The sequence below is a fragment of the Natator depressus genome, chromosome 6, assembly GCF_965152275.1.
Source record: "Natator depressus isolate rNatDep1 chromosome 6, rNatDep2.hap1, whole genome shotgun sequence".
In the NCBI taxonomy this organism is placed as follows: Eukaryota; Metazoa; Chordata; order Testudines; family Cheloniidae; genus Natator; species Natator depressus.
The window spans coordinates 81,140,875-81,161,199 of NC_134239.1; the positions used below are offsets into that span (position 1 = coordinate 81,140,875).

Consider the following 20,325-nt stretch of genomic DNA (forward strand, 5'->3'; position numbering starts at 1 on the left):
GAAGTCACGGAAAGTCATGGAATCAGTGACTTCTGCGACCTCCATGACAAACATGGAGCCCTAACGATAGCTAATATGATCTAACGTTGGGGCTTCTTAATATACATTGATGTTTATATAGAGAGAGTATGTTCTACTTGCCTGTGGGAAAGGATCGGCTGATGCTAGCAGTACATTTTCTGGCTTGAGATCACAATGAACAATATTTTTAAAGTGAAGATGCCTCAAGGCAACAAGGATCTATGAAGAAATACATAATCATTAACATTCAGTTTAGAATTTCATTCTCTCTATTTATTTTTAATTTCAATAGGATTCTGACAGCAATTACAATAAACAGAGGATCATTGGTTACACTTCAGTGTTTCTTAGAGAAATACACAATCAAATAGAAATATAAATTTTACTAAACTTTCAAAAAATGGAATTGCTAAAAAATTCTATTATCATCACTGGCTATTATTTATAGAGTGCCTGAAAGTGTTCTAAATGCTTTACGACATGAAATAAGATAGCTTCTTGTCCCAAACAGTTTACATTCTAAATGAACACACAATTCACAAATTTTCACAAAATTCCTTTCCTTCAGTTCTGGAGTCCTACTTTCCCCCCTGTGAAATTTTGGGACTCCAAAAATGGTTCATGGTTTTGCTTGCAAAGCTCTGCTGTTCAAGCTCTACATTTTATACTTTTCAAAATGTGCATTCAAAGTTTTCACAGCATAGGAGCCTTTTGGGGGGGGGGGGGGAAGGAGAATTATAGCTTGTGGAAAGAAGATAGGGAGGCACACCTGGATCCACAGAGGGACTTAGGCATTACAGTGGTAAGCATGCCTTTAGCCCAGTGGTTAGGGTGCTCAACTGGTACATGGGAGACACTAGTTCAATTCCCCTCTCTGTCTGTTGAGTACAAGGGATTTGAACAGGTGAGTGCCCTAATAACTGCAGTAAAGAGAGTCCTTCTCATTCTGTCTCTGACTCAATTAATATTTAATTACAGCGGAACAGCTTCAACAAGAGAGGCAGAGAGCCCTGTATCACAATATACCGTAGTCCAGTGGTTAGAATGTTCACCTGAGTGGCAGGGAACCTCTATTCAAATCTCCCCCCACCCTAACTGCCTTGTGTGGATATTAGGCATATTGAGAGCATGCCTACTGGATCGGGCCCTGTGGGGATGATAGGCAGGGCATATGAAGGTATCAGCACAGGCCTTAATAATATAATACCAGGTTTAAAAAAATTACTGGTGTAAATTATGACAACAGAAAATGTAGCAAATAATTATAACACTTGATGTTAAATACCTTTCTGGCTCTATAATTAGGTTCTTACCTGGGTAATTAAAAACTTTGTTATTCGTTCTGGCAATCTGCCTTTTTCACTTGACAAGATCATCTCCAACATGTCTCCATGGAGCTTTTCCATAACAACGAACACTCTTTCCGGTGTCTCAAACATACACTCCAGATTTACTACTCCAGGATGATGAAGGTTCTGTTAAAGATAAATACAGCAATTGAATCAAATGAGTTTTTCCCAGTACTGTAGTGAGCTCTATTTCTATATAGCTGTTCAGACTTCAGGTCCCATATACCCTGGCCACCAGTCCAGGCTCAAATGGTTTAAACAGTTTTGTCTGGTAAGTATGGGCCAAGCATAAAAGTTGTAGACACTGTTTTCTTGGTTTTAGTAGCAACATCAGCAAGGGCAAATTTAAAACCAGTTCAGCAAACATGGTATTTTTCCCAGTGTGCATGAGGCTTCAAAATTACAAATTTTTTTTCCTAATATTTAGTATCATAAGGGTTACAAGTAAAATATCTTTGAGTTCCATACAGATTGCACCATTTTATTAAAAATAGAGAGTTGAACATTTTAGGCATAATTTCAAGATCTACAATTTTTTCTCACACATATGTGCAAACTTTCAACTCACATTTTATGACCATAAAATGGTAATTAGGTTTTAATTAATGCCCCATCACGCACATATTAGTTTCTATGGTAGCCTATCAGAACATATGGTCTATAAGCCCATTTCATATTATTTTAAAACCAACTGTGGTATAATTTTAAAACCCATTGCTCTACGTAGTGAACCAACAGATAAGACAGTATTTCTGTGAAAAAGTTTTTAAGATTTTGAATGGTAATTTAGAAGGGCCTGTTTAAAAGAAAACGTATAGCATCTTCTAGGGCATGCAATGTGCAGAAGACCAATGCTGCAACAGCTCAATCTGTCCTATGGGGAGGAGACCTCCAGTGCAGAAGGGTAAAACTAAAAACAAAACCAAATAATCAAAAAGCTAGCTCTGTGCCTGGGAGTTGTGAAGCTTTTACTGATGGTGTTCTGTGAGCCAGAAAAAACAAATGACTTTACGATTCCAAGTGCAGACATTTATCTATTGGGATCAGATGACAGAGGTACAGTTACTACTCATCAATAAAAAGCACATTGACTGGCCAGCTCACAATAATAAACATCTGCAGCATTTAATTATATCCCAGTAAATTTTTTCTGTGCTCTTTATATGGATGCTGATTAGCCAAGCCAATAATATTTTGGGAAGAAGAATTATTTAAAGCAGTTGTTTTCAAATCTTTCTCAAAAAGAAGCATCACTTAACACATTTAAAATCTTTATCCAGGACTTCACTACACCATTCAAATGAAATTAGCTATCACCCAGATTGGATCATGAATTTTACATCACGATAAGTGAAGTTAAAACAGTAAATAAATGGTAATAAAATAAAAAAAATACCTGTAAAATTGCAACCTCATTACGAAGTTGGCTTTCTTGTTTAGTTGGAAATCTTAGTTTGTCAATGATTTTAATTGCAACATCTCTTCCTGTTTTGCGATGTTTTCCTGCACGTTATTAAAAAATACACCAATTAGCATGATAAGAGATGATAAGCATTTGATTTTTTAGATCTCATCTTCACAGTATTTTATAAGGGCAAAAATCAAGCATTTTCAAGAGAAGGCTTGCAATGAGTAGACTTGTATAAGGCATTAGAGGTTTTCTTTTGTTTTTTTTTTTTTAAGCAAATGAGCATTTCTTATGTTAAATAAATCATCATTTGACAAAGCTGTTCAAACACGATATTAATTTGGGCTATACTCAAGAAAAAAGAAAAGAACCTTAATAATTCAACCATATGATTTTCAGACTACGGGCTCAAAGCTGCAAGATTCTGAACACTATGACCCCAACCCAGCAAAGCATTTGAGTAGTCGCATTGAAACTACTCACATGCTTAAATGCTTTAATGGATCATCACCTTGCAGGATTAACTTCTGAGTATTTTACATGTGATTCACAAATAGAATCTTATTATCTCAAAAATATGAACACACTTCATTGAAAATCATTCCAAATTAGCTAATGTGCACATTGTTTATTTCTCACAGTGCTAAATCCAAATGAGGTAATTTTTTGATAAAGTCTGAAAGATAAAGAGGAAATACAATTTTAAGAAATTGATCCAGCTCCATTCCTAAGCATGAACCTATATCACCGCATTTACGATTAAGTTGCCCTATACTAAAAACTCCCTTTTCTTTCTCTCCGTCGACATGACATTCAGGCCATTACTAGAACCAACTTTCTGATTATGTCTTAATGTCTGTTTTCCAGAGGAAAAGTCATACTGTAATATGTTTGTGACACAGTGTTTCTATTTTCTTCTTGCTTGACAAAAACAATTATTTCCCCACCCTTCTCATATTAGTTTAAATGAAAATAATTTCCCATACTATGCAGTTGCAGTAGCAGCTCCTTATTTAATTGTTATAGTCTAATGAAAGGATTTTGTAAAAATAGCAATGACACAGTATGAAGCATTCACATTTTACAAGCAAAAAGGTTATTTTCCCCCTCTGACAGCCCTGTGAACTCAAGTCAGAATCTTAAAGTCAAGCTATGTTCTTTCTGGCTTATACACTATTGCCAGAAAAAGATTCTGCAATTCAAATTCAGTGAACAAATTCTATTCATGATTTGCAAGCCAGAAAAGAATCCTATTTACTCTCCTCTAGCTACATTCGCTCAGCAGTGCTGACAAAAGTAAAACACAATAAAAACTTACATTTGTCATTAAGGTCAGCAGATATGACTGAATAAAAACAGGGAATTTGAGTAAACACATTCTGATTTTACATAAAAAACAGTACTTTCCATCTAAAATTCGGCATGTTTTGTCTCTTGCCAGAGGATTTTTTCCCCAAAAGTTGAAGTGGATCAGAAGAATCATTCATGAGATATGTGACTTTTAAAAAAATAGTATTTCTCTTTCGAAAAAGGCATGATTTTTTTTTGTGTTCCATCTCATTCAAGAGACTTGTGTCTATGAACTTCAGGTTTACTGTGTTCACTAAGCCTTATGGAGAATTTGTGTGTAATATCTGTCCTGGGTAAAGAAATGAAGCTGCCAATTACAAGCAGAATCAAAATAAAGTAACATTGTCAAATAAAGCTAAATAAAATATGTTTAGTTTCTTAGTATGAAACATGTTAAACAGACAGCTACTTTCCTGAATGTTACAGATTCATTTAAAAATCCAAATATCCTGAATGTTTAGGAAATGTTACCTGGCATCAAGACTTGTTTTTTTATATTAAAAACATATTAAACAATTGGTCCTACCTCCATAAACAATTCCAAATTGTCCCGATCCCAGCACTTCATCTGGGAAGATTTGGTATACTGTACTAATATCCTGTTGGTATGAATATAATGCATATTAAGCACTGAGATATGAAAATAAAGTCTTCTTTTGAAATATTTTTCAAATGGGAACTACCATATTTTTAGAATATCACATTTTAATGACACGTTAGAATAATGGAGAGTCTTGGGGCATCCAGATGGATTTTCTAAAGCAAACAACTAACTGTGATGGCAGCGGGGAGTGCAGTAACCGTAAACTAGACAATATTGGCCCCTCAGTTTTTATGAGTGGGTACAGGTGCAGAATTTAGAGGCTCCTTTTTTACTTTTTCCAAGCCCACAGCCAGAGAGATTCGTGTCAACAAGTTGTGAGTCTGAGAAAACCTAATAACTTTGGGCTTCAAATTCTTTAAACTTCCCCAGCTGAAAGATGTGCAAAAAGAAAAGAGCTTCCCTCAATATTAGGGTATTCAGTGAACTCCCTCTATCAATTCCTGGTGCCTAATTGCAGGGTAGAGTAAGAGGCTTGTTAAGACAGTTGGCAGATTCACCACCTGGGGCAGACCAAATAAAGTGCAAATGCTCAAGTTTAGTTCCACATCCCTATCTTCAGGACCGTTATTTAATAAACAGAAGATGAAGAAAGGTTCAAAATGATATAAAACTCTTTTAACAGAGCGCGTTTATGTTTTCTGCAGCTGGACAGAGGGAGGTAGCCCTTTCCCGGCTAAAATGGAGAGATCTACAGTAGGGCCTCCATGATCTTGGGTCTCTCTGGTCTGTGACCCCTGCCTAAACATATGTCTACACTGCAGTCATGAAGTATAGACATACCTGAGCTAGCTTTAATCTGGTAACTTGGGTACCAGAGCAGTGAAGCCACAGTACTACAGACTTCAGTGTGGCTACTCCCCAAGTAAATACCCAGAGTTCCAGGCAAGCTTGTTTTGCCTGCGCTGCTGCAACTTTACTAAATCTAGCTCGAGTATGTCTACATTATACCCTTAGAGTCAGGAAGCCTGCAGGTCACATAGTTGTTCCTTGTCATGTGCCCTGTTGACTACAGTTCCCAGTTTTAAAGGGATCAATGGCTGTAACCGGTGCACTGAGATGTGCACCCATGAGCCACAGATCCAGACCCTGGTACAGCTCCATTCTTGGGAAGATGTGCAGTGCAGGATGCCTACTCTTTCTTTGGCAACAGGAAAATGTATATTTACTAAATATAATAGGGTGCTGGTCAGAAGGCCCTGAGCCAGGCCTCTGTTAACCCAGCTCCAATTAAGAAGGATTAATTGGGGCTGGCTGAGTATGCCACACCTAATTGGTGAAAGAGGAGCAACTGCAGGCCTTATTAGCCAGGGGGCTATATAAAAGCTGGCAGGAGGGAAGTCAAAGGAAAGGGAGGAGCCACAGGCTGTGTATCTCTGCTGGCTGGAGAAGCTAGCTGTCCCCCAGGTTGCTGGTTTACAACTGTCTGTAATAGAAGGTGGTGGGAGCTGACACTTAATAAAAGAAGCACTGGTGATTGCATGTGGAGGAGGTCTTTGACTGATTTGTGCGAGGGCAAGCGAAGGCCTTGTTACACTAAGATTTGAGACTATGCTCTTAGGTGTATATTTTGCAGTGCTTCTACAAACACCACCTATGCAGGCCAATTTTACCTGGTTTGCCTTTAATAATCAGCATACTGCAACAAGAGTTAACTAAGCTACCAAAATGTAATTCTTCTGTCTGAAGGAAAGAGTACTGCACGGGAGATTTCCTTAAGACCTAATTGTATTTCTGCAAAATATCACCAAGTGAAAAATAGCTGATGAGCAATTCTCTCAAATACTCTTCTTACCAAAACAGATCAGTTTCTTCAGAAGCGTTATCATAGGGGTCTAGCACAAGCACTCAGAGAACACTCACCACATTTTCTTGAATCTGGCAGTTTGATACCGAAATACTGATGGAGATATCCCCTGGGGAAAAAAGGGAAATAAATACTCTAGATAGTTGTACTTTTAGTTTTAACATCTACTAGACGTCTCTTCTTATTACATTACATTATATTAATACCTGCTGACAATCCACAAAGACTGTATATAGTCCACATTTACACGATTTGAGCAATTTGGCTTCCACTTCCTTTTGGATGTGATTCCAGAGTCTGAGAAAATTTCATTATTTAAATCTTTCTTTGAACAATTTCGTGCTACTACTACTGCTTATCACCTCTTCATCACTTTAAACAATTCCATTCTATCCTTGGAATTTACACCCTTCAAATATAATATTTCAGTATGTAAATGTCATTGCATGTGGGGCAAATTATTACTATTTATTATTGGTTTATGGTGTTACCCTTATTACCCATGGTGCTTTCGAGACCTTCAAGAGAGGACAGTCAGACAAAGCCTATATATTGTCTTAAGTGGCTTGAGGTTGAGTTTTCCGTTTCTAAAGGTTAGAGCCCAACCACCTGAAGACAAAGAACCCTATTTTATTCTATATTGGTTCTTATAACACACTTACCACAACAGTATCTGAGCACCTCCCAATAGTCTATTAAGCAACATGACTAATCTCGGTCATATGTGGCTCATTCTCTCTCTCAGCCTCTGCAGTGTGCAGTGGAATGCTTTAGTTTTGTGGTGTTTTATTTTTGTGAGACAGGGTTCAAAACGTACATTGTGCTCTGTGTTTACATTCGAGAGGGCAGGTCAAAGAACCTCACACCTTGAGTGGAAGGTGGTGTGGACTGTGACAGTCTTTAGTTGTTGTAGGAGTTCATTCCACAGTCTTGGACCAGCCCTTGAGAAAGCAATGTCTCCTGAGCAGTTGAGCTTTATTTACCCTTATGATAGAAAGTTCCATTATGCCTAAGGAGTGGAGTTGTGAGCAACATCTTCATCCCAGACTTTAGGCAATCTTTTAGCTATGCTGAGCCCAGGCCATTGAACACCTTGAAAACAAGGACTGAGACCTTGAACTTAACCCTAAAATGTATGGGAAGCCAGTGAAGACAGACACTACTTTAGGACAAGCTCTAAAGTTTCTTGTACATTATTCGCTTGCTAATAAATTTGTATATTGAATATTCATAGACTCATGCAAAACTTCGCCCAAAATGTTCCAGTGAGAAACTACCAACAGCTTAAAATATATGCATGGCCAGTTCCTCCGCAGGAGTACATGGGAGGAGCCTTGTTGACTTCAGTGGAACTATCCTTATTTACACCAATGGAAGATCTAATCCATATATATTTTAATCCACTGCCTTTATGTAAAGATGGAACTGGGTAAATCAACTTACTGTGCAGGCTGGGACCTGATCCAACCGATGCCCCTTTGGGAATGACAGGCATCAGAGCATGCTGAATTGCCATCTCCCACATTCTCGCAACATCCAGACCAATGCCACTGGTGAGAACACTATTATTCAGTGGTACACTTGAGAGGTTTTCTAGGTTTTCTCCAACATAATAAACAATATTTGCTGTGGTTATTTCAAAGCAATGGGGATTGGCTTCTTGCGACAGTAAAGAAAAGTTTTTTGCAGGTTCCAGGGACAAAATTTCAGATAATGGAATTTCCTGAGGAGAAAAGATATTTACTTTTTTCATTCAGATCTATCAACATGCTGTCAAATAAGACTAAAACATAGACCACATTTAATTTCATTGTGGTATTAGCTGTGATATTTAACCAGGTGTAACTAAAAGCAATGTGTTTTTATGAACTAATGTAGAGGCTAACCTTGTAACTTGGACTTTACAATGCACAATTCTGTTTGGGAGGCCACTGCAAGTGGTCCTTTGCAAGACTAAGTAGTGCTTTTAAATTATAATTATGAATTTATCACAGAGATTAAGTGGGCAATGTCAGGCAGGGATGAGTAGGGCTGCTCCATACATAAGCAGACCTCCATTAGAAAAATAATTGCTACCTTTCTTATAGGTGCTGGAACTAGGGATGTGCAGGATGTTACAGCACCCCCTGGCTTGAAGTGGTTTCCATCATATACAAGGTTTACAAATTGGTTCAATGACTCTTAACACCCCCATTATAGCCATATAACACCCATTATACATAACACCCATTATACAAATTGTTCCAGAACCCCTGACCTTTCTTGCCACAAGTAAGGTATACATGAAGGAGAATTCAGCTGTTTTGAAGTGAGAGAGAAGACACAAATTAAGGCCCCATTCACAACACATAAGCCTGTGTTTAATGACCTTTAACTTCAATGGAACCCATTTAAAGTTAAGCACATGCTTAAGTGCTTTCTTGAATCAGGGCCCAAAAGGTCAAAGATGACAGCAAAAACTTTAAAATGTTCTTTATTATTTAATATTTATATTGCCATAATGCCCAAAGGCTTCAACTACCTTTGTAACAAGGGATACCTGAGAACAAAAGCCATACCTATTGAAGTCTAAATCAGAACACTAATTGCCCAATGGACAAAATTAAAACATCTCCCTCCATATACATAGTAATTTAGATGGGTTTTATATTATGAATGATGGGAGCATTAGAAAATGAACCCTCTGTTCACAGATATGTCCTAAATGGGTTTTTCCAACAAAGTCTGAATCTCTCACCAACAGTAAAAATATTATCACTTTGACAGCATGAGTATTATGCTGGCCATTGTAACATTAAATTCTACTGTTTTTTGGTTGTGACAGGCAAGGTAAAGGTAAATGTATTCAGGTTCAACAATTAAAACAAATATTGAACAGTGTAGTTCAAAGAATTACCACTAGTGTAGTACAAATAATTATTAACTAACTCAGCTATGCACTCCAATTCTTGATGATTATATGTCAGTATGCGAAAAGATTGAAAAGCCCTGCATAAATAACAGAAGCCATCTTTACCTTGTAATATTTGCTTCCAGTATCATTTTGAAAGAGTGTAATGCATTTGCTGTCTAGCCTCCAATAGTGTCGTTTCCGCTATAATAAAAATAATAATTTCTTTACAGCTTTTTTAAAGTAAATGAACAAGATATAGTTATTAAAATTCACTTTTGCAAAAGTTTTATTTAACTCTACAGTGGTTAGGTGAAGGGATACACTCTGACTGATAAAAAAAATAATTTGTATTAAATGATTTGCAGGAGGACTCTGTATTTGTCTGGGGAGTAGTCTTGGATTCAGAGAGGTGCCTTTTTCTGTCCCCTTGAAAATCTGTTCAGATCCATTCAATCTGCATAATGCTCAATAGAGTTTGCCACAGGTTTGCTGCTAAAATTACTCAACATTCCATCTGCACTGAGCATGATCCCTAGTGTTTCACTTCAGCATGCCAACAAAACCCAACTTCTTATCCTTGATTCAACAGTTTTGAAGGAAAATAACCTTTTCCCCCCTCCAAGTTTTCCATGTCCCTCTTAGTAGCCATGGATGTTCTTGTATCAGATAGTATAACTTTTAGTTTTACAAAAGCCCTGACTCTCCTCTATGTCTAGCTAAGAAATGACAGTCACAAGTTAAAGCTATTTTTCAGAACATCTCAGATAATAGAGATATATTGATTTTGTTTTCTTAGATTTTTTTTTCAAATTTCTTCATATTCTGCTTGCTACAGTAAATCTGACACCTTTAGATTTGTTTTGTGCTCTAATTAATTCTCTCCTGGAGGAGTGAATATTTGTTACATGTGCTTCAGGCTTTGAGTAGTAGACCTGAGCTATAAAATAGTTACAACTTTAGGCCCCGATCCTGCAAACGCTGAGTAGCTTTGAAGTCAATGGTACTATTTTTGTGAACAAAGTGTGTAAGTTATTTGCAGGATCAGGTCCTTCAGTATTATAAATTATATGCAGTAAGAGAGGTCTTTGTTAACATTCTTTCTTACCAGTGTGTCCTTGCTGGTATAGTGAACCATCCATCCCTCCTTCATTACTGTGCTACTTTTCCTTTTTGTGTGCTTGACAGATTGCACCACTCTCATTAGTGGAATATTGTTGCTTGTTGAAGGGCTTAAAAATCAATAACAGCTTCTTACAAATTAGACAATTTTAGACAAAACAGAAGAAAATCCTTTCAAAGCATGACATAGTATGTCATGGGTCCACATTTACTGTTACTAGCTGATTTGCCAGTGTGTGTGTTGGGGGGTATACCATCTCCCATTTTCAGTGACTACCCAAGAGGAGGAATCTGATGAGTCCATTACTGGTCCAGATTTTGAGAAACAAGCACACAACTAAATGCGCTACATCATTTTTCATCCCCATTGGAGAGGTGTGTACTTACATCTCAAGAGGGGGTGGGAGAACCATTCAGCTGAAACCACAAATATTCTAATACTACTTTTAGAAAATAGCAGGAAAAAAGTAAAAATCAAAGTCTATTGCATGCTAAAAAAAGAATATTCTTGTTTTATTTCATAACCAAACAGACCTAGGATGCTTGTTTTCTTTTCAATTTGCTGCTGCTTTATCTACAAGACAGTTATATATAGTCCTCTTTCAAACCCCTTATAAAACTATCCAGTGAAGCAGCTGCAAGAGTTATTTGAGACTCCATTCTGTTTAGGAATCAAAATATCTGCAGATTTTTCAAGCTTTTGACTTAGTTATAGACATAGTAGGTGCAGTAAGATATGGTGGTAAAGGTTGTGCTACCCGGCTCACCTGATCATTCTGTTAGAATCATCATGGTCTGGGTCGGGATCTTGCATTTCCCCATTGTCACTGTGGCATCCTGTCATTGCCATCTCAGAATCATGAGCCATAGACTCGTCCATGTCATCCATAAGACCACTATTTCTTTCACTGTCATTGTCATCACTTCCCTCTTCCATGACCACATCTGACTCAGCACCAGGACTAAGCAAATCTGGAATATGGTTTTCAGAATTATATAAAAATAGCAGGGATAAGTCAAATCAAAATCATGGACTTAGGGAAAGTTCAGGTCCACATCTGATCACTACAGCCTCTAGGCCCATCTCTGCCACAAAAGTAAGCTTATTACACTGACCAAGTATGAAGTTTAACTAGTTATTGGTAATCACTATCCAGAACCAAAAACCTGTCAAAATGCAATACTTTCAGAAAGAAAATGTGAAACATGATCTTCTATTAAAACTGCCAAAGTCAAAGCAGGCATTTTTAATCTATCCGCCTTTGTTCAAACTCTCTATACTCATGGGCATTCAGCCTCTATAATTCTTGGCAGATTTTCTATGCAGCTTGAATGATTTGCACCATGCCTAATAGTTGTTGGCAGTCCACAGGTGCAGACTGATGTGTGGTTAGGTTGGAGAGCAGGAATTTCAAACCTAGCAATTTCCTGTTATGTGACCATAAGCTATTAAAATAAACTCCCGAGGTAATTATTTACCATAGCACTATATATATAAATAAAAGGAAAATACCACCCCCTTTTCACCACTTTTCCCCCCTTTGCATAGAAGTTACAAAGAATGGCATGTTAATGCATAATATTGAACAGAAGGTGCCCATGTTTAACATGAAAATAGTAGATTGATCTCAACAGTTCCATTATAAAACAGCATTGCAAAATGGATGCATCTCAGGATGGATGTGGAGTTGCTAGAGGTGAAACAAAGACAGGGATAGGTGAAACCAGGGCCAAATTCACCAGTGATTAGGTTCCCCCTCCTTTCAAGTATTAAGATGAGGCACAGACTGCATCTCCTTAGTGGCTGCTAAAACTAGACTCAATCTCTAGCTGGAGCCAGTTTGATTCTGTAACGGTATGTGGTCCTTCAGCAGTAATTTAAATTTCATATTGTGTTTATATTTGTTTCTCCTAACATGGTGTTGAACTTTCTTCTTCACTTCAAGGTATGAGTTGCCTAAGTGAGATTAGAAGAAAAAATAACATGTACTATATACAATATACCTATATATCTTTAGTTCAAGCAAATTATTTTGGCCTATTTTAACCCTGATGCTACACAGGCTATGATTCAACCACCCAAAACCTTTAGTGCTGACAGGTAGGAAAGACAGCATTAGATTTTCTGGGGTATTCCCTTTCAGTTGTTAGCACTGTAGTTGTTCCCACTCAGCTAGCCATGTATAGAAATCTGAGACAGGGAAATACCATCTGGAAGACTCTGAGCATTCTCCATGACCCACTCATTCTATCTATGGGGAAGGTTCTTCTCAAATGTCAGGTAATAAAAATAAAGTCAGTCTGACAGTAAAGGATGCCCAATGAAGAAAGAGAACATGAAAGCTTTTGCTGTCAATCAACTTCACACAGATGGCAAGAGGTTGGCGGGGAAGAGAGAGGAGGAAAGGTCCCTCTGGCAGACGATTAGGTACGTTAACCACTCAACTCAGAGGCAATAGTTTAATACAGTTTGGATTCTAATCATTTATATGTGGCGGTGCAAGGAACATATTATACGCCATCTTTGGCAGATGTAATCATATGGCCATGGATGATACATTAGGGTCTGGGGCTCTATTTTTTCCCCAACACTTAAACATTTTTAATCTTTATGTATAATAAACCCAAAAGTGGTTAAAAATAATCTCTTACATTTAGTGTTCAATTTGTTTATTAATTAAATCATACTTTGAATTTCATAGCTCCAGACTTCAATTGCTGTTCTGGGGGAGAAGCATCACAGAGCAGATGGGCAGAATTACATTTTTTTATTTTATTTATGTATTTAGATTTAAAGTATTAGAAAGACACCTATCCAAGGCTCTGGTTAAACAAATACAATGCAATACTAGGATGAAACTTCCTGTTGTAGTGGGGCCCTACATTCCTGCATCTAGGATGCAGCACACAGAGTCCCAGTGCTGGGTGTGGACAGGTGATGGAGAACTTACTAGGTACTGGGGGAAAGGAACATTAAGCAGATATAGAGGGACAGGAGCTGCAGATGGCTGAGCCCTGCTTCTGAAGAGCTGTACGTGGGGAAGGAAGAACTGGCTTCCTGTCAGCACCTTCTAAACACTGTCTGCCTCCTTCCCCAGCAGCAGCTTCAGACAAGCTTGCCTCGCTCTATCGTTTCCACAGAGATAGCACCACGTGCCTGTCATCGGCTTGGCACCAGACACACATGTAGGAGGGAAGTCAGTGAAAGCAGCATGGTACTTTTCCAAAGGGAAAGGCTGGAGTGACTGGGAAATGGACTGCAGCTGTCAGCAAGGGAAGCAGGTGGTTTCAGGCAGTGATTAAGGAGCAACTAAGGGAGTGCCTTGGTTATTCATCCCAGCTCTTGAACAACAGCACCTGTTTCACTGTCTGCCTGTGGCTCAACTCCTTCACACCCACACTTCTTCTTAGCACTGCCCTATGTACCCCCAGCCAGACAGCAATGCGACTCAAGGACTCTCTCTGACCCCACGTAGCTCTGTGCTCATAGGTATTTGCACCGTCAAAATAGAAGTTGGGTTGGAAAAGCTGCATAGATTAATTTTTTAAAACCAGCTGGAAGTTCTCTATAGAGAAGAATCAATAACACCATCAATAAAATGAACATATGAACAATTTACAGCATATTTTTGACCCTTGGATTTGAAAATTATGCTGTGTTCTTCCTTACTTGGGCATCATCTCCAGTTATCCTGACTGAACAGAGGTATACTACAGGAGTGGTTATGGTGAACTGAGGTATACATCTTGTCCAAGATTTTTAAAAATGACCAGAAATTTTGGATGCCCACTTAATAGGGGTCTGACTATAGAAATTGTTGAGCATTGACTTCCTGAAAAATCAAGCCCCTAATAAGTTGTCTCAAGTTGGGCACTCAAAATCACTAGCCATTTTTGAAAACCTTCACCTTCATTTTCACCCTTTCCGACTGGCAATGAACACTGAAAATTCTCATTTTTATAGTCAGTTTTCCTTAGTTTAACAACACTTTATTCAACATTTATTTAAAAATAAAAAATCTTTATTTTACTCTCAATATCTGTTTAATGAAGCACAGAATTAAAAAAAGGTTTAACAGAGGAAATTGTTTAATAAAAACCTTGTGCGTACTTTATTTAAGTTATGAAGAGTTCAAGCTGACAACTTAAAATACTGCAACATGCATTAGGAAATGTAACACTTGACCACATTTTTTCTTCCCTTATCTCATGGAAAGTGACATTTTCAAAGTAATCAGCAACTAATCTAAAACCACCCTCTTTTCCTCCAGTGCCGTCTGTCAAGCCTACCCCTACATTCCTGCGCTTGACACAAAACTGACACCACATGCAGGGGAAAGTGGGCAGATTTTCAAGCTTTCATTTCTGGCAGGCAGTTAATGTAATGAATATCATGCTAACAGGAAGGGGTAGAATTTTTTCTTGGAGGGCCTTCCCAGTTCTTTCAGATATACATTTCTGCTCAGGAAGATTATCCTATAGTAAACACATGTTCCTTCCCAGACTAAAATACAATTTAGTTTTTGTCTCCGATAGGTAAGTGCTCTCTTTTATTGCCTAGGGGTTTGGAAGTTTTTTGGCAGCCACTGACTCCCCACAAAATGTACACTACTGACAGCCCACACTCAGTGAAACATTTTATGGTCATAGCCTGCTGTCTGTTCTGCCAATATGGTACAGCTGTGCCTACCTACAGGTGCTAAATATCTTGGAGAACCCCTTTTGATGAAGATGAAATATGAACCACCAGTGGGTTTCCTCCCACACTTCATCTTCAATACATAAACAGAAATATTATAAAGCAAAAGCTATGCTAAGGCAATGGGAAAAAACTCCTCCTGAAAACTGCTTTACAAAACTCCTCCTTCCTTTAATTGTTAGTTTAAACATAAACAGTCATTAAGACAACATACCTCCATTAATGGCTACTTCACCAAGGCAGTTATTTGGCACTTTAGGTGAACAGCGCTTGTGACAATTGAACCTACAATCTGATTATTAAAAAAAAAAAATTATTTTGTTGATTTCCTTTTTCACTGATACAATTACAGTTCTACACATAAAAGTTACCATCTCTGTCATTTGATTAATGTGAAGTTAACCTGAGGTGGCCAGAGAATGCTATGCTGGCCACATGCCAGCTGCCAATGCAACTCACAGGATACACACTCGAAGTTTTCCTGGGGTGTTTGGGCGAAGTGTTAGTTATGGCAATCTGGGTGGGGGCATGTTCAGAATGGAGGTGAAGTCCTAGCCTTATCCACGCAAAGACCCCAGGGCTTGGTTTAAAGACCTTTATTTGTCCTTCCAGGGAGCAAACTGCAGATCAGGCTGCAGTCTGATTAGTTGGTGCTACAGAATGGGGCACTATCTCCAATTCTGAAGACTGATATTGAGAATAAGGGAAATCTACCTAGGGTTTTAGAGAACAATATGACTATTCTTTACAATGGTACATCATTGTGTATGGTATTTCTAGGACATATTTAAGTGTTTGGTTGTTTCAGTAATTTTTCTCTTTGTTGTGATACTTTTAAACTTGGCTCCATTTGTCTTGTCTATTTTTTGCACATTTGTATATACAGTAGAACCTCAGAGTTATGAACTGACCGGTCAACCAACCATACACCTCATTTTGAACCAGAGATACATAATCAGGCAGCAGCAGCAGAGAGAAAAAAAAAGTAAATACAGTACAGTACTGTGTTAAATGTTTTTACACTGATTTAAGTCAGTTTACACCCACATCTTTAGTTAAACTGGTATAACTTTGACTTTAGACAAGGCCCTAGTCTAAGGCTTTGTCTATGCTGGCACTTTCATCATTAAAACTTTTGTCGCTGTGGGGTATGAAAAAAAACAGCCCTGAATGATAAGTTTTAATGACAAAAAGGGCCAGTGTGGACAGCGCTTCGTCGATGGGAGCCGTGCTCCTGGCAATGAAGCTACAGTCCCTCGTTGGGGGGTGGTTTTATTTTGTTGCCGGGAGAGCTCTCTCTCGGCAACAAAGAACAGCAACACTGCTTACCTTACAACAGCATGGCTGCAGCAGCATAGCTGTGCCATTGTAAGGTGCAGTGTAGACACAGCCTTAAACAGTTGCTTTCTAAGTATACTACTCAACACTACAAGAGGGACTTAACTGTGTATAATTTAAACACAAAAAGGTTGTCTTCACTAAGATAAAAGTGAAATGTTTGTTTTTCTAGCAGAGACAAGACCACTATATTAATATGTGCCAGCTCATCAAGTTGAACTACTAGCCTAGGCTTCAATTTGACCAGCTAACACGTACTAACATGCTACTTTCCTTGTCTACATTAGAATTTTAAAACACATTAGTCAAAATATGTTAGCTAACGTCTTATAAAATCCACATCCTTTTATCATAATCAAGACAAATCCTTAGGCCCTTAACTTTAAGCATGAATCTTTGCAACACTGAGGCCTTAAAGACACTTCAGATAGCTGTTGCTGTCACTAATCAATAAGGGATTATGATCATCACAACCAAAATATAAGCATGACTGTAACACTACATGGTAAATATTTTGAACTGTTATTATTGATGTTTCACATATTCAATTCTTATGCACCTGAATGGGTTCTTCCGCTTGATTCTTGTAAATTGTTAACACACAAAACTATTAAAATAATTCAGTGAATCAAGTAAAGGATAGCCATATTGATGTTTTATACAAATTATAAATTACTGTACACACAATTATTAATACATTAGATTACAGCCTGAAAAGAATAGTATTATTAAAATTTCTGTGGTCTTCACTTGTAATCTTGCAATTAGCACATTGTTGATCACGCTTACCTTTACACTGCAAGCCCTGTCTAAAAAGCCCTTTGAGAAGCTTCTTACAGTACTGGCAAACTGTTGGGCGTGTGTAGGAGTGGATGACGAAAGTGTGAGGCACTTTAACCTTGGAAAGTAAAATCTTGTCTAGTTGAATAGGTCGTCCAATGTAGGACTGTGAATTTGACCTCTTCTCTCGCCCAGTGAATGATTCAGATGGTGTCTTTTGCTGTAAATACAGACAGAAGAAGCATTTTATACATATCTAGGTTAGTCACTGATTTTTAAAGACTGTAAGGTTCAGCCCACTTGCTCCAAAATTAAAAAGTCTTTAATCTTAAAATGTAATTATATATAGCTAAGGAAAAATCAAATATTACCCTAAAATTCATACCTAAAGAAATCCATGACTTTGGGAAAACATCTGGATTTAAAGTAAATTATGCTAAATCTTAAATGCCAGCTACAATTTTGCCAGACTCTGAGAAGTTGTTCCTACAGAAAACATTTAGGTACAAACAGGAAATGAATTGTATACGATACCTGGGAATTCAGATCTCAAACACCCTAGAAGAGCTCAATGATTTCAATGTCAAATCACTACAGCAAATGAAAAAAGATCTGGAGTGCTAAGGGAAGTATGCAATTTTGTGGCTGGGAAGAACAGCCACAGTCAAAATGAACATTTTGCCAAGGATTTCTCTCTTGTTTCAAAATCTTCCTGTAATCACCCCAGATAAAATTCCAGCAGGAATATAGAGGATGATGTTAGAATGTATATGGAATAAGAAAAGACCAAGAGTGAGTGCAGCTATTTGCAGAGGCACATTAAACAGGGTGAGCTAGCTGTTCCAAATATTCTGTGATACTACGAAGCCAGCCAGCTCAAAGCAGTAAGAGTGTGTGTGCATGTGTAACTGCAGCAGTGTAAATTTCATTATGCTACCGTGGATTAATAACGAAAATCACACCCTCCAGAAATATATACACATCCTTTAAAAAAGGCTACTCTGTGGGTTTGGGATAGAACTAGAAATAAAAGAAGTTATTTTCTTTCACCAATGACACCCATTGCACACAATCCAGATCTTAACTCTTATCACAACTCAGAAAGTTTTGAAGACCAGGAAAGGCATGGAACACATATTGCTGTCCAGCTATTCAGCAAAGAAACTTTAAAAATTTATTTAGAGAACAAAAACTTTAACTAGTCCACTCTCCCTTGGTACCAGTACTTTCAAGTTAGGCATTATGGGTCTCAAATTTCTAGAAAAGCTGTTTTCTACAGAAAAATAAACTCTAATAGAAGCAATGGTGTCTGACCAATTAGGAAAACATCAAAATAACACCTAATTTTTTTCAATCTTTGCCAACAACTTTCCTAGCAGTCTGGGGAAAAGACATGATTAGACAAATTACCCCAGAGAACAAGGGTTTGATTTGGAAATGAGGAACAGCAACCTCAGTGTGTAGCACAATAAAAGACAATTTCTTTAAGATACTGTTTCAATGGTATCTCCCACCAGTCATGTTTTCATATATATAAGAGAATATATGCATATATGGTGGACATACTCAGTCATTAAAGAGTACTGGGGTGTAATCTGTAACCAAACATCACAAATTATTGGCTATTTATTACTAGGGCTGTCAATTAATTGCAGTTAAGTCATGCGACTAACTCAAAAAAATTAATTGCGATTAATCAATCACACTGTTTAACAATAGAATCCAGATTGAAATTTATTAAATATTTTTCAACGTTTTTCTACATTTTCAAATATATTGACTTCAATTACAACACAGAATACAAAGTGTACAGTGCTCACTTTATATTATTTTTATTACAAATATTTGTACTGTAAAAATAAAAAATACTATTTCTTTTGTTTATCAATTCACCTCACACAAGTACTGTAGCGCACTCTCTATTGTGAAAGTGCAACGTACAAATGTAGATTTTTTTTGTTACATAACTGCACTCAAAAACAAAATTTCAAACCTCAGAGCCTACAAGTCCATTCAGTCCTACTTCTTGGTCAGCCAACTGCTAAGACAAACAAGTTTGTTTACATTTACTGGAGATTATATTGCCTGCTTCTTATTTACAATGTCACCTGAAAGTGAGAACAAGTGTTCATTGGCATGGCACTTTTGTAGCCAGCCTTGCAAGTTATTTACGTGCCAGATATGCTAAACATTCATATACCCCTTCATGCTTCGGCCACCATTCCAAAGGACACGCTTCCATGCTGATGTCACTCGTTAAAAAAATAATGCATTAATTAAATTTTTGACTGAACTCCTTGGAGGAGAATTGTATGCCTCCTGCTCTGTTTTACTTGCATTCTGCCATATATTTCATGTTATAATAATCTTGGATGATGACCCAGCACATGTTGTTCATTTTAAGAACAATTTCACTGTAGATTTGACAAAACACAAAGAAGGTACCAATGTGAGGTTTCTAAGAATATATACAGCACTTGACCCAAGGTTTAAGAATCTGAAGTGCCTTCCAAAATCTGAGAGGGATGACATGTGGAGCATGCATTAACATGTCTTAAAAGAGCAACGCTCCGATGTGGAAACTACAGAACCCGAACCACCAAAAAACAAACAAACAAACAAACAAAAAAACACCCCACAATCTTCTGCTGGTGGCATTGGACTCAAATAATGAAAATGAACACGCATTGGTCTGCACTGTTTTGAATCATTATCGAGCAGAACCCATCATCAGCATAGATGCACATCCTCTGGAATGGTGGTTGAAACATGAAGGGACATATGAATCTTTAGCACATCTGCCACGTAAATATCTTGCAACACTGGCTACGACAGTGCCATGCGAATGCCTGTTCTCACTTTCAGGTGACACTGTAAACAAGAAATGGGCAGCCTTATCTCCTGCAAATGTAAACAAACTTGTTTGTCTGAGCGATTGGCTGAACAAGAAGTAGGACTGA

General features: G+C 37.7%; 1 protein-coding gene across 2 annotated transcripts in view; it reads right to left on the reverse strand.

Moving 5' to 3' along the window:
* PRKD1 (protein kinase D1) overlaps nucleotides 1-20,325 on the reverse strand; it is a 278,692-nt gene that overhangs the window by 22,865 nt on the left and 235,502 nt on the right. For both annotated transcript variants that reach the window (XM_074955789.1, XM_074955788.1), the window contains 11 exons: nucleotides 17,375-17,585; nucleotides 15,462-15,539; nucleotides 11,316-11,520; nucleotides 10,535-10,658; nucleotides 9,553-9,630; nucleotides 7,980-8,259; nucleotides 6,593-6,645; nucleotides 4,655-4,727; nucleotides 2,767-2,873; nucleotides 1,335-1,496; nucleotides 142-240 (listed from right to left, as the gene is read on the reverse strand). In XM_074955789.1, the coding sequence (XP_074811890.1) occupies nucleotides 142-240; nucleotides 1,335-1,496; nucleotides 2,767-2,873; nucleotides 4,655-4,727; nucleotides 6,593-6,645; nucleotides 7,980-8,259; nucleotides 9,553-9,630; nucleotides 10,535-10,658; nucleotides 11,316-11,520; nucleotides 15,462-15,539; nucleotides 17,375-17,585 (1,470 nt within the window). The remainder of the gene's footprint in view (nucleotides 1-141; nucleotides 241-1,334; nucleotides 1,497-2,766; nucleotides 2,874-4,654; nucleotides 4,728-6,592; nucleotides 6,646-7,979; nucleotides 8,260-9,552; nucleotides 9,631-10,534; nucleotides 10,659-11,315; nucleotides 11,521-15,461; nucleotides 15,540-17,374; nucleotides 17,586-20,325) is intronic.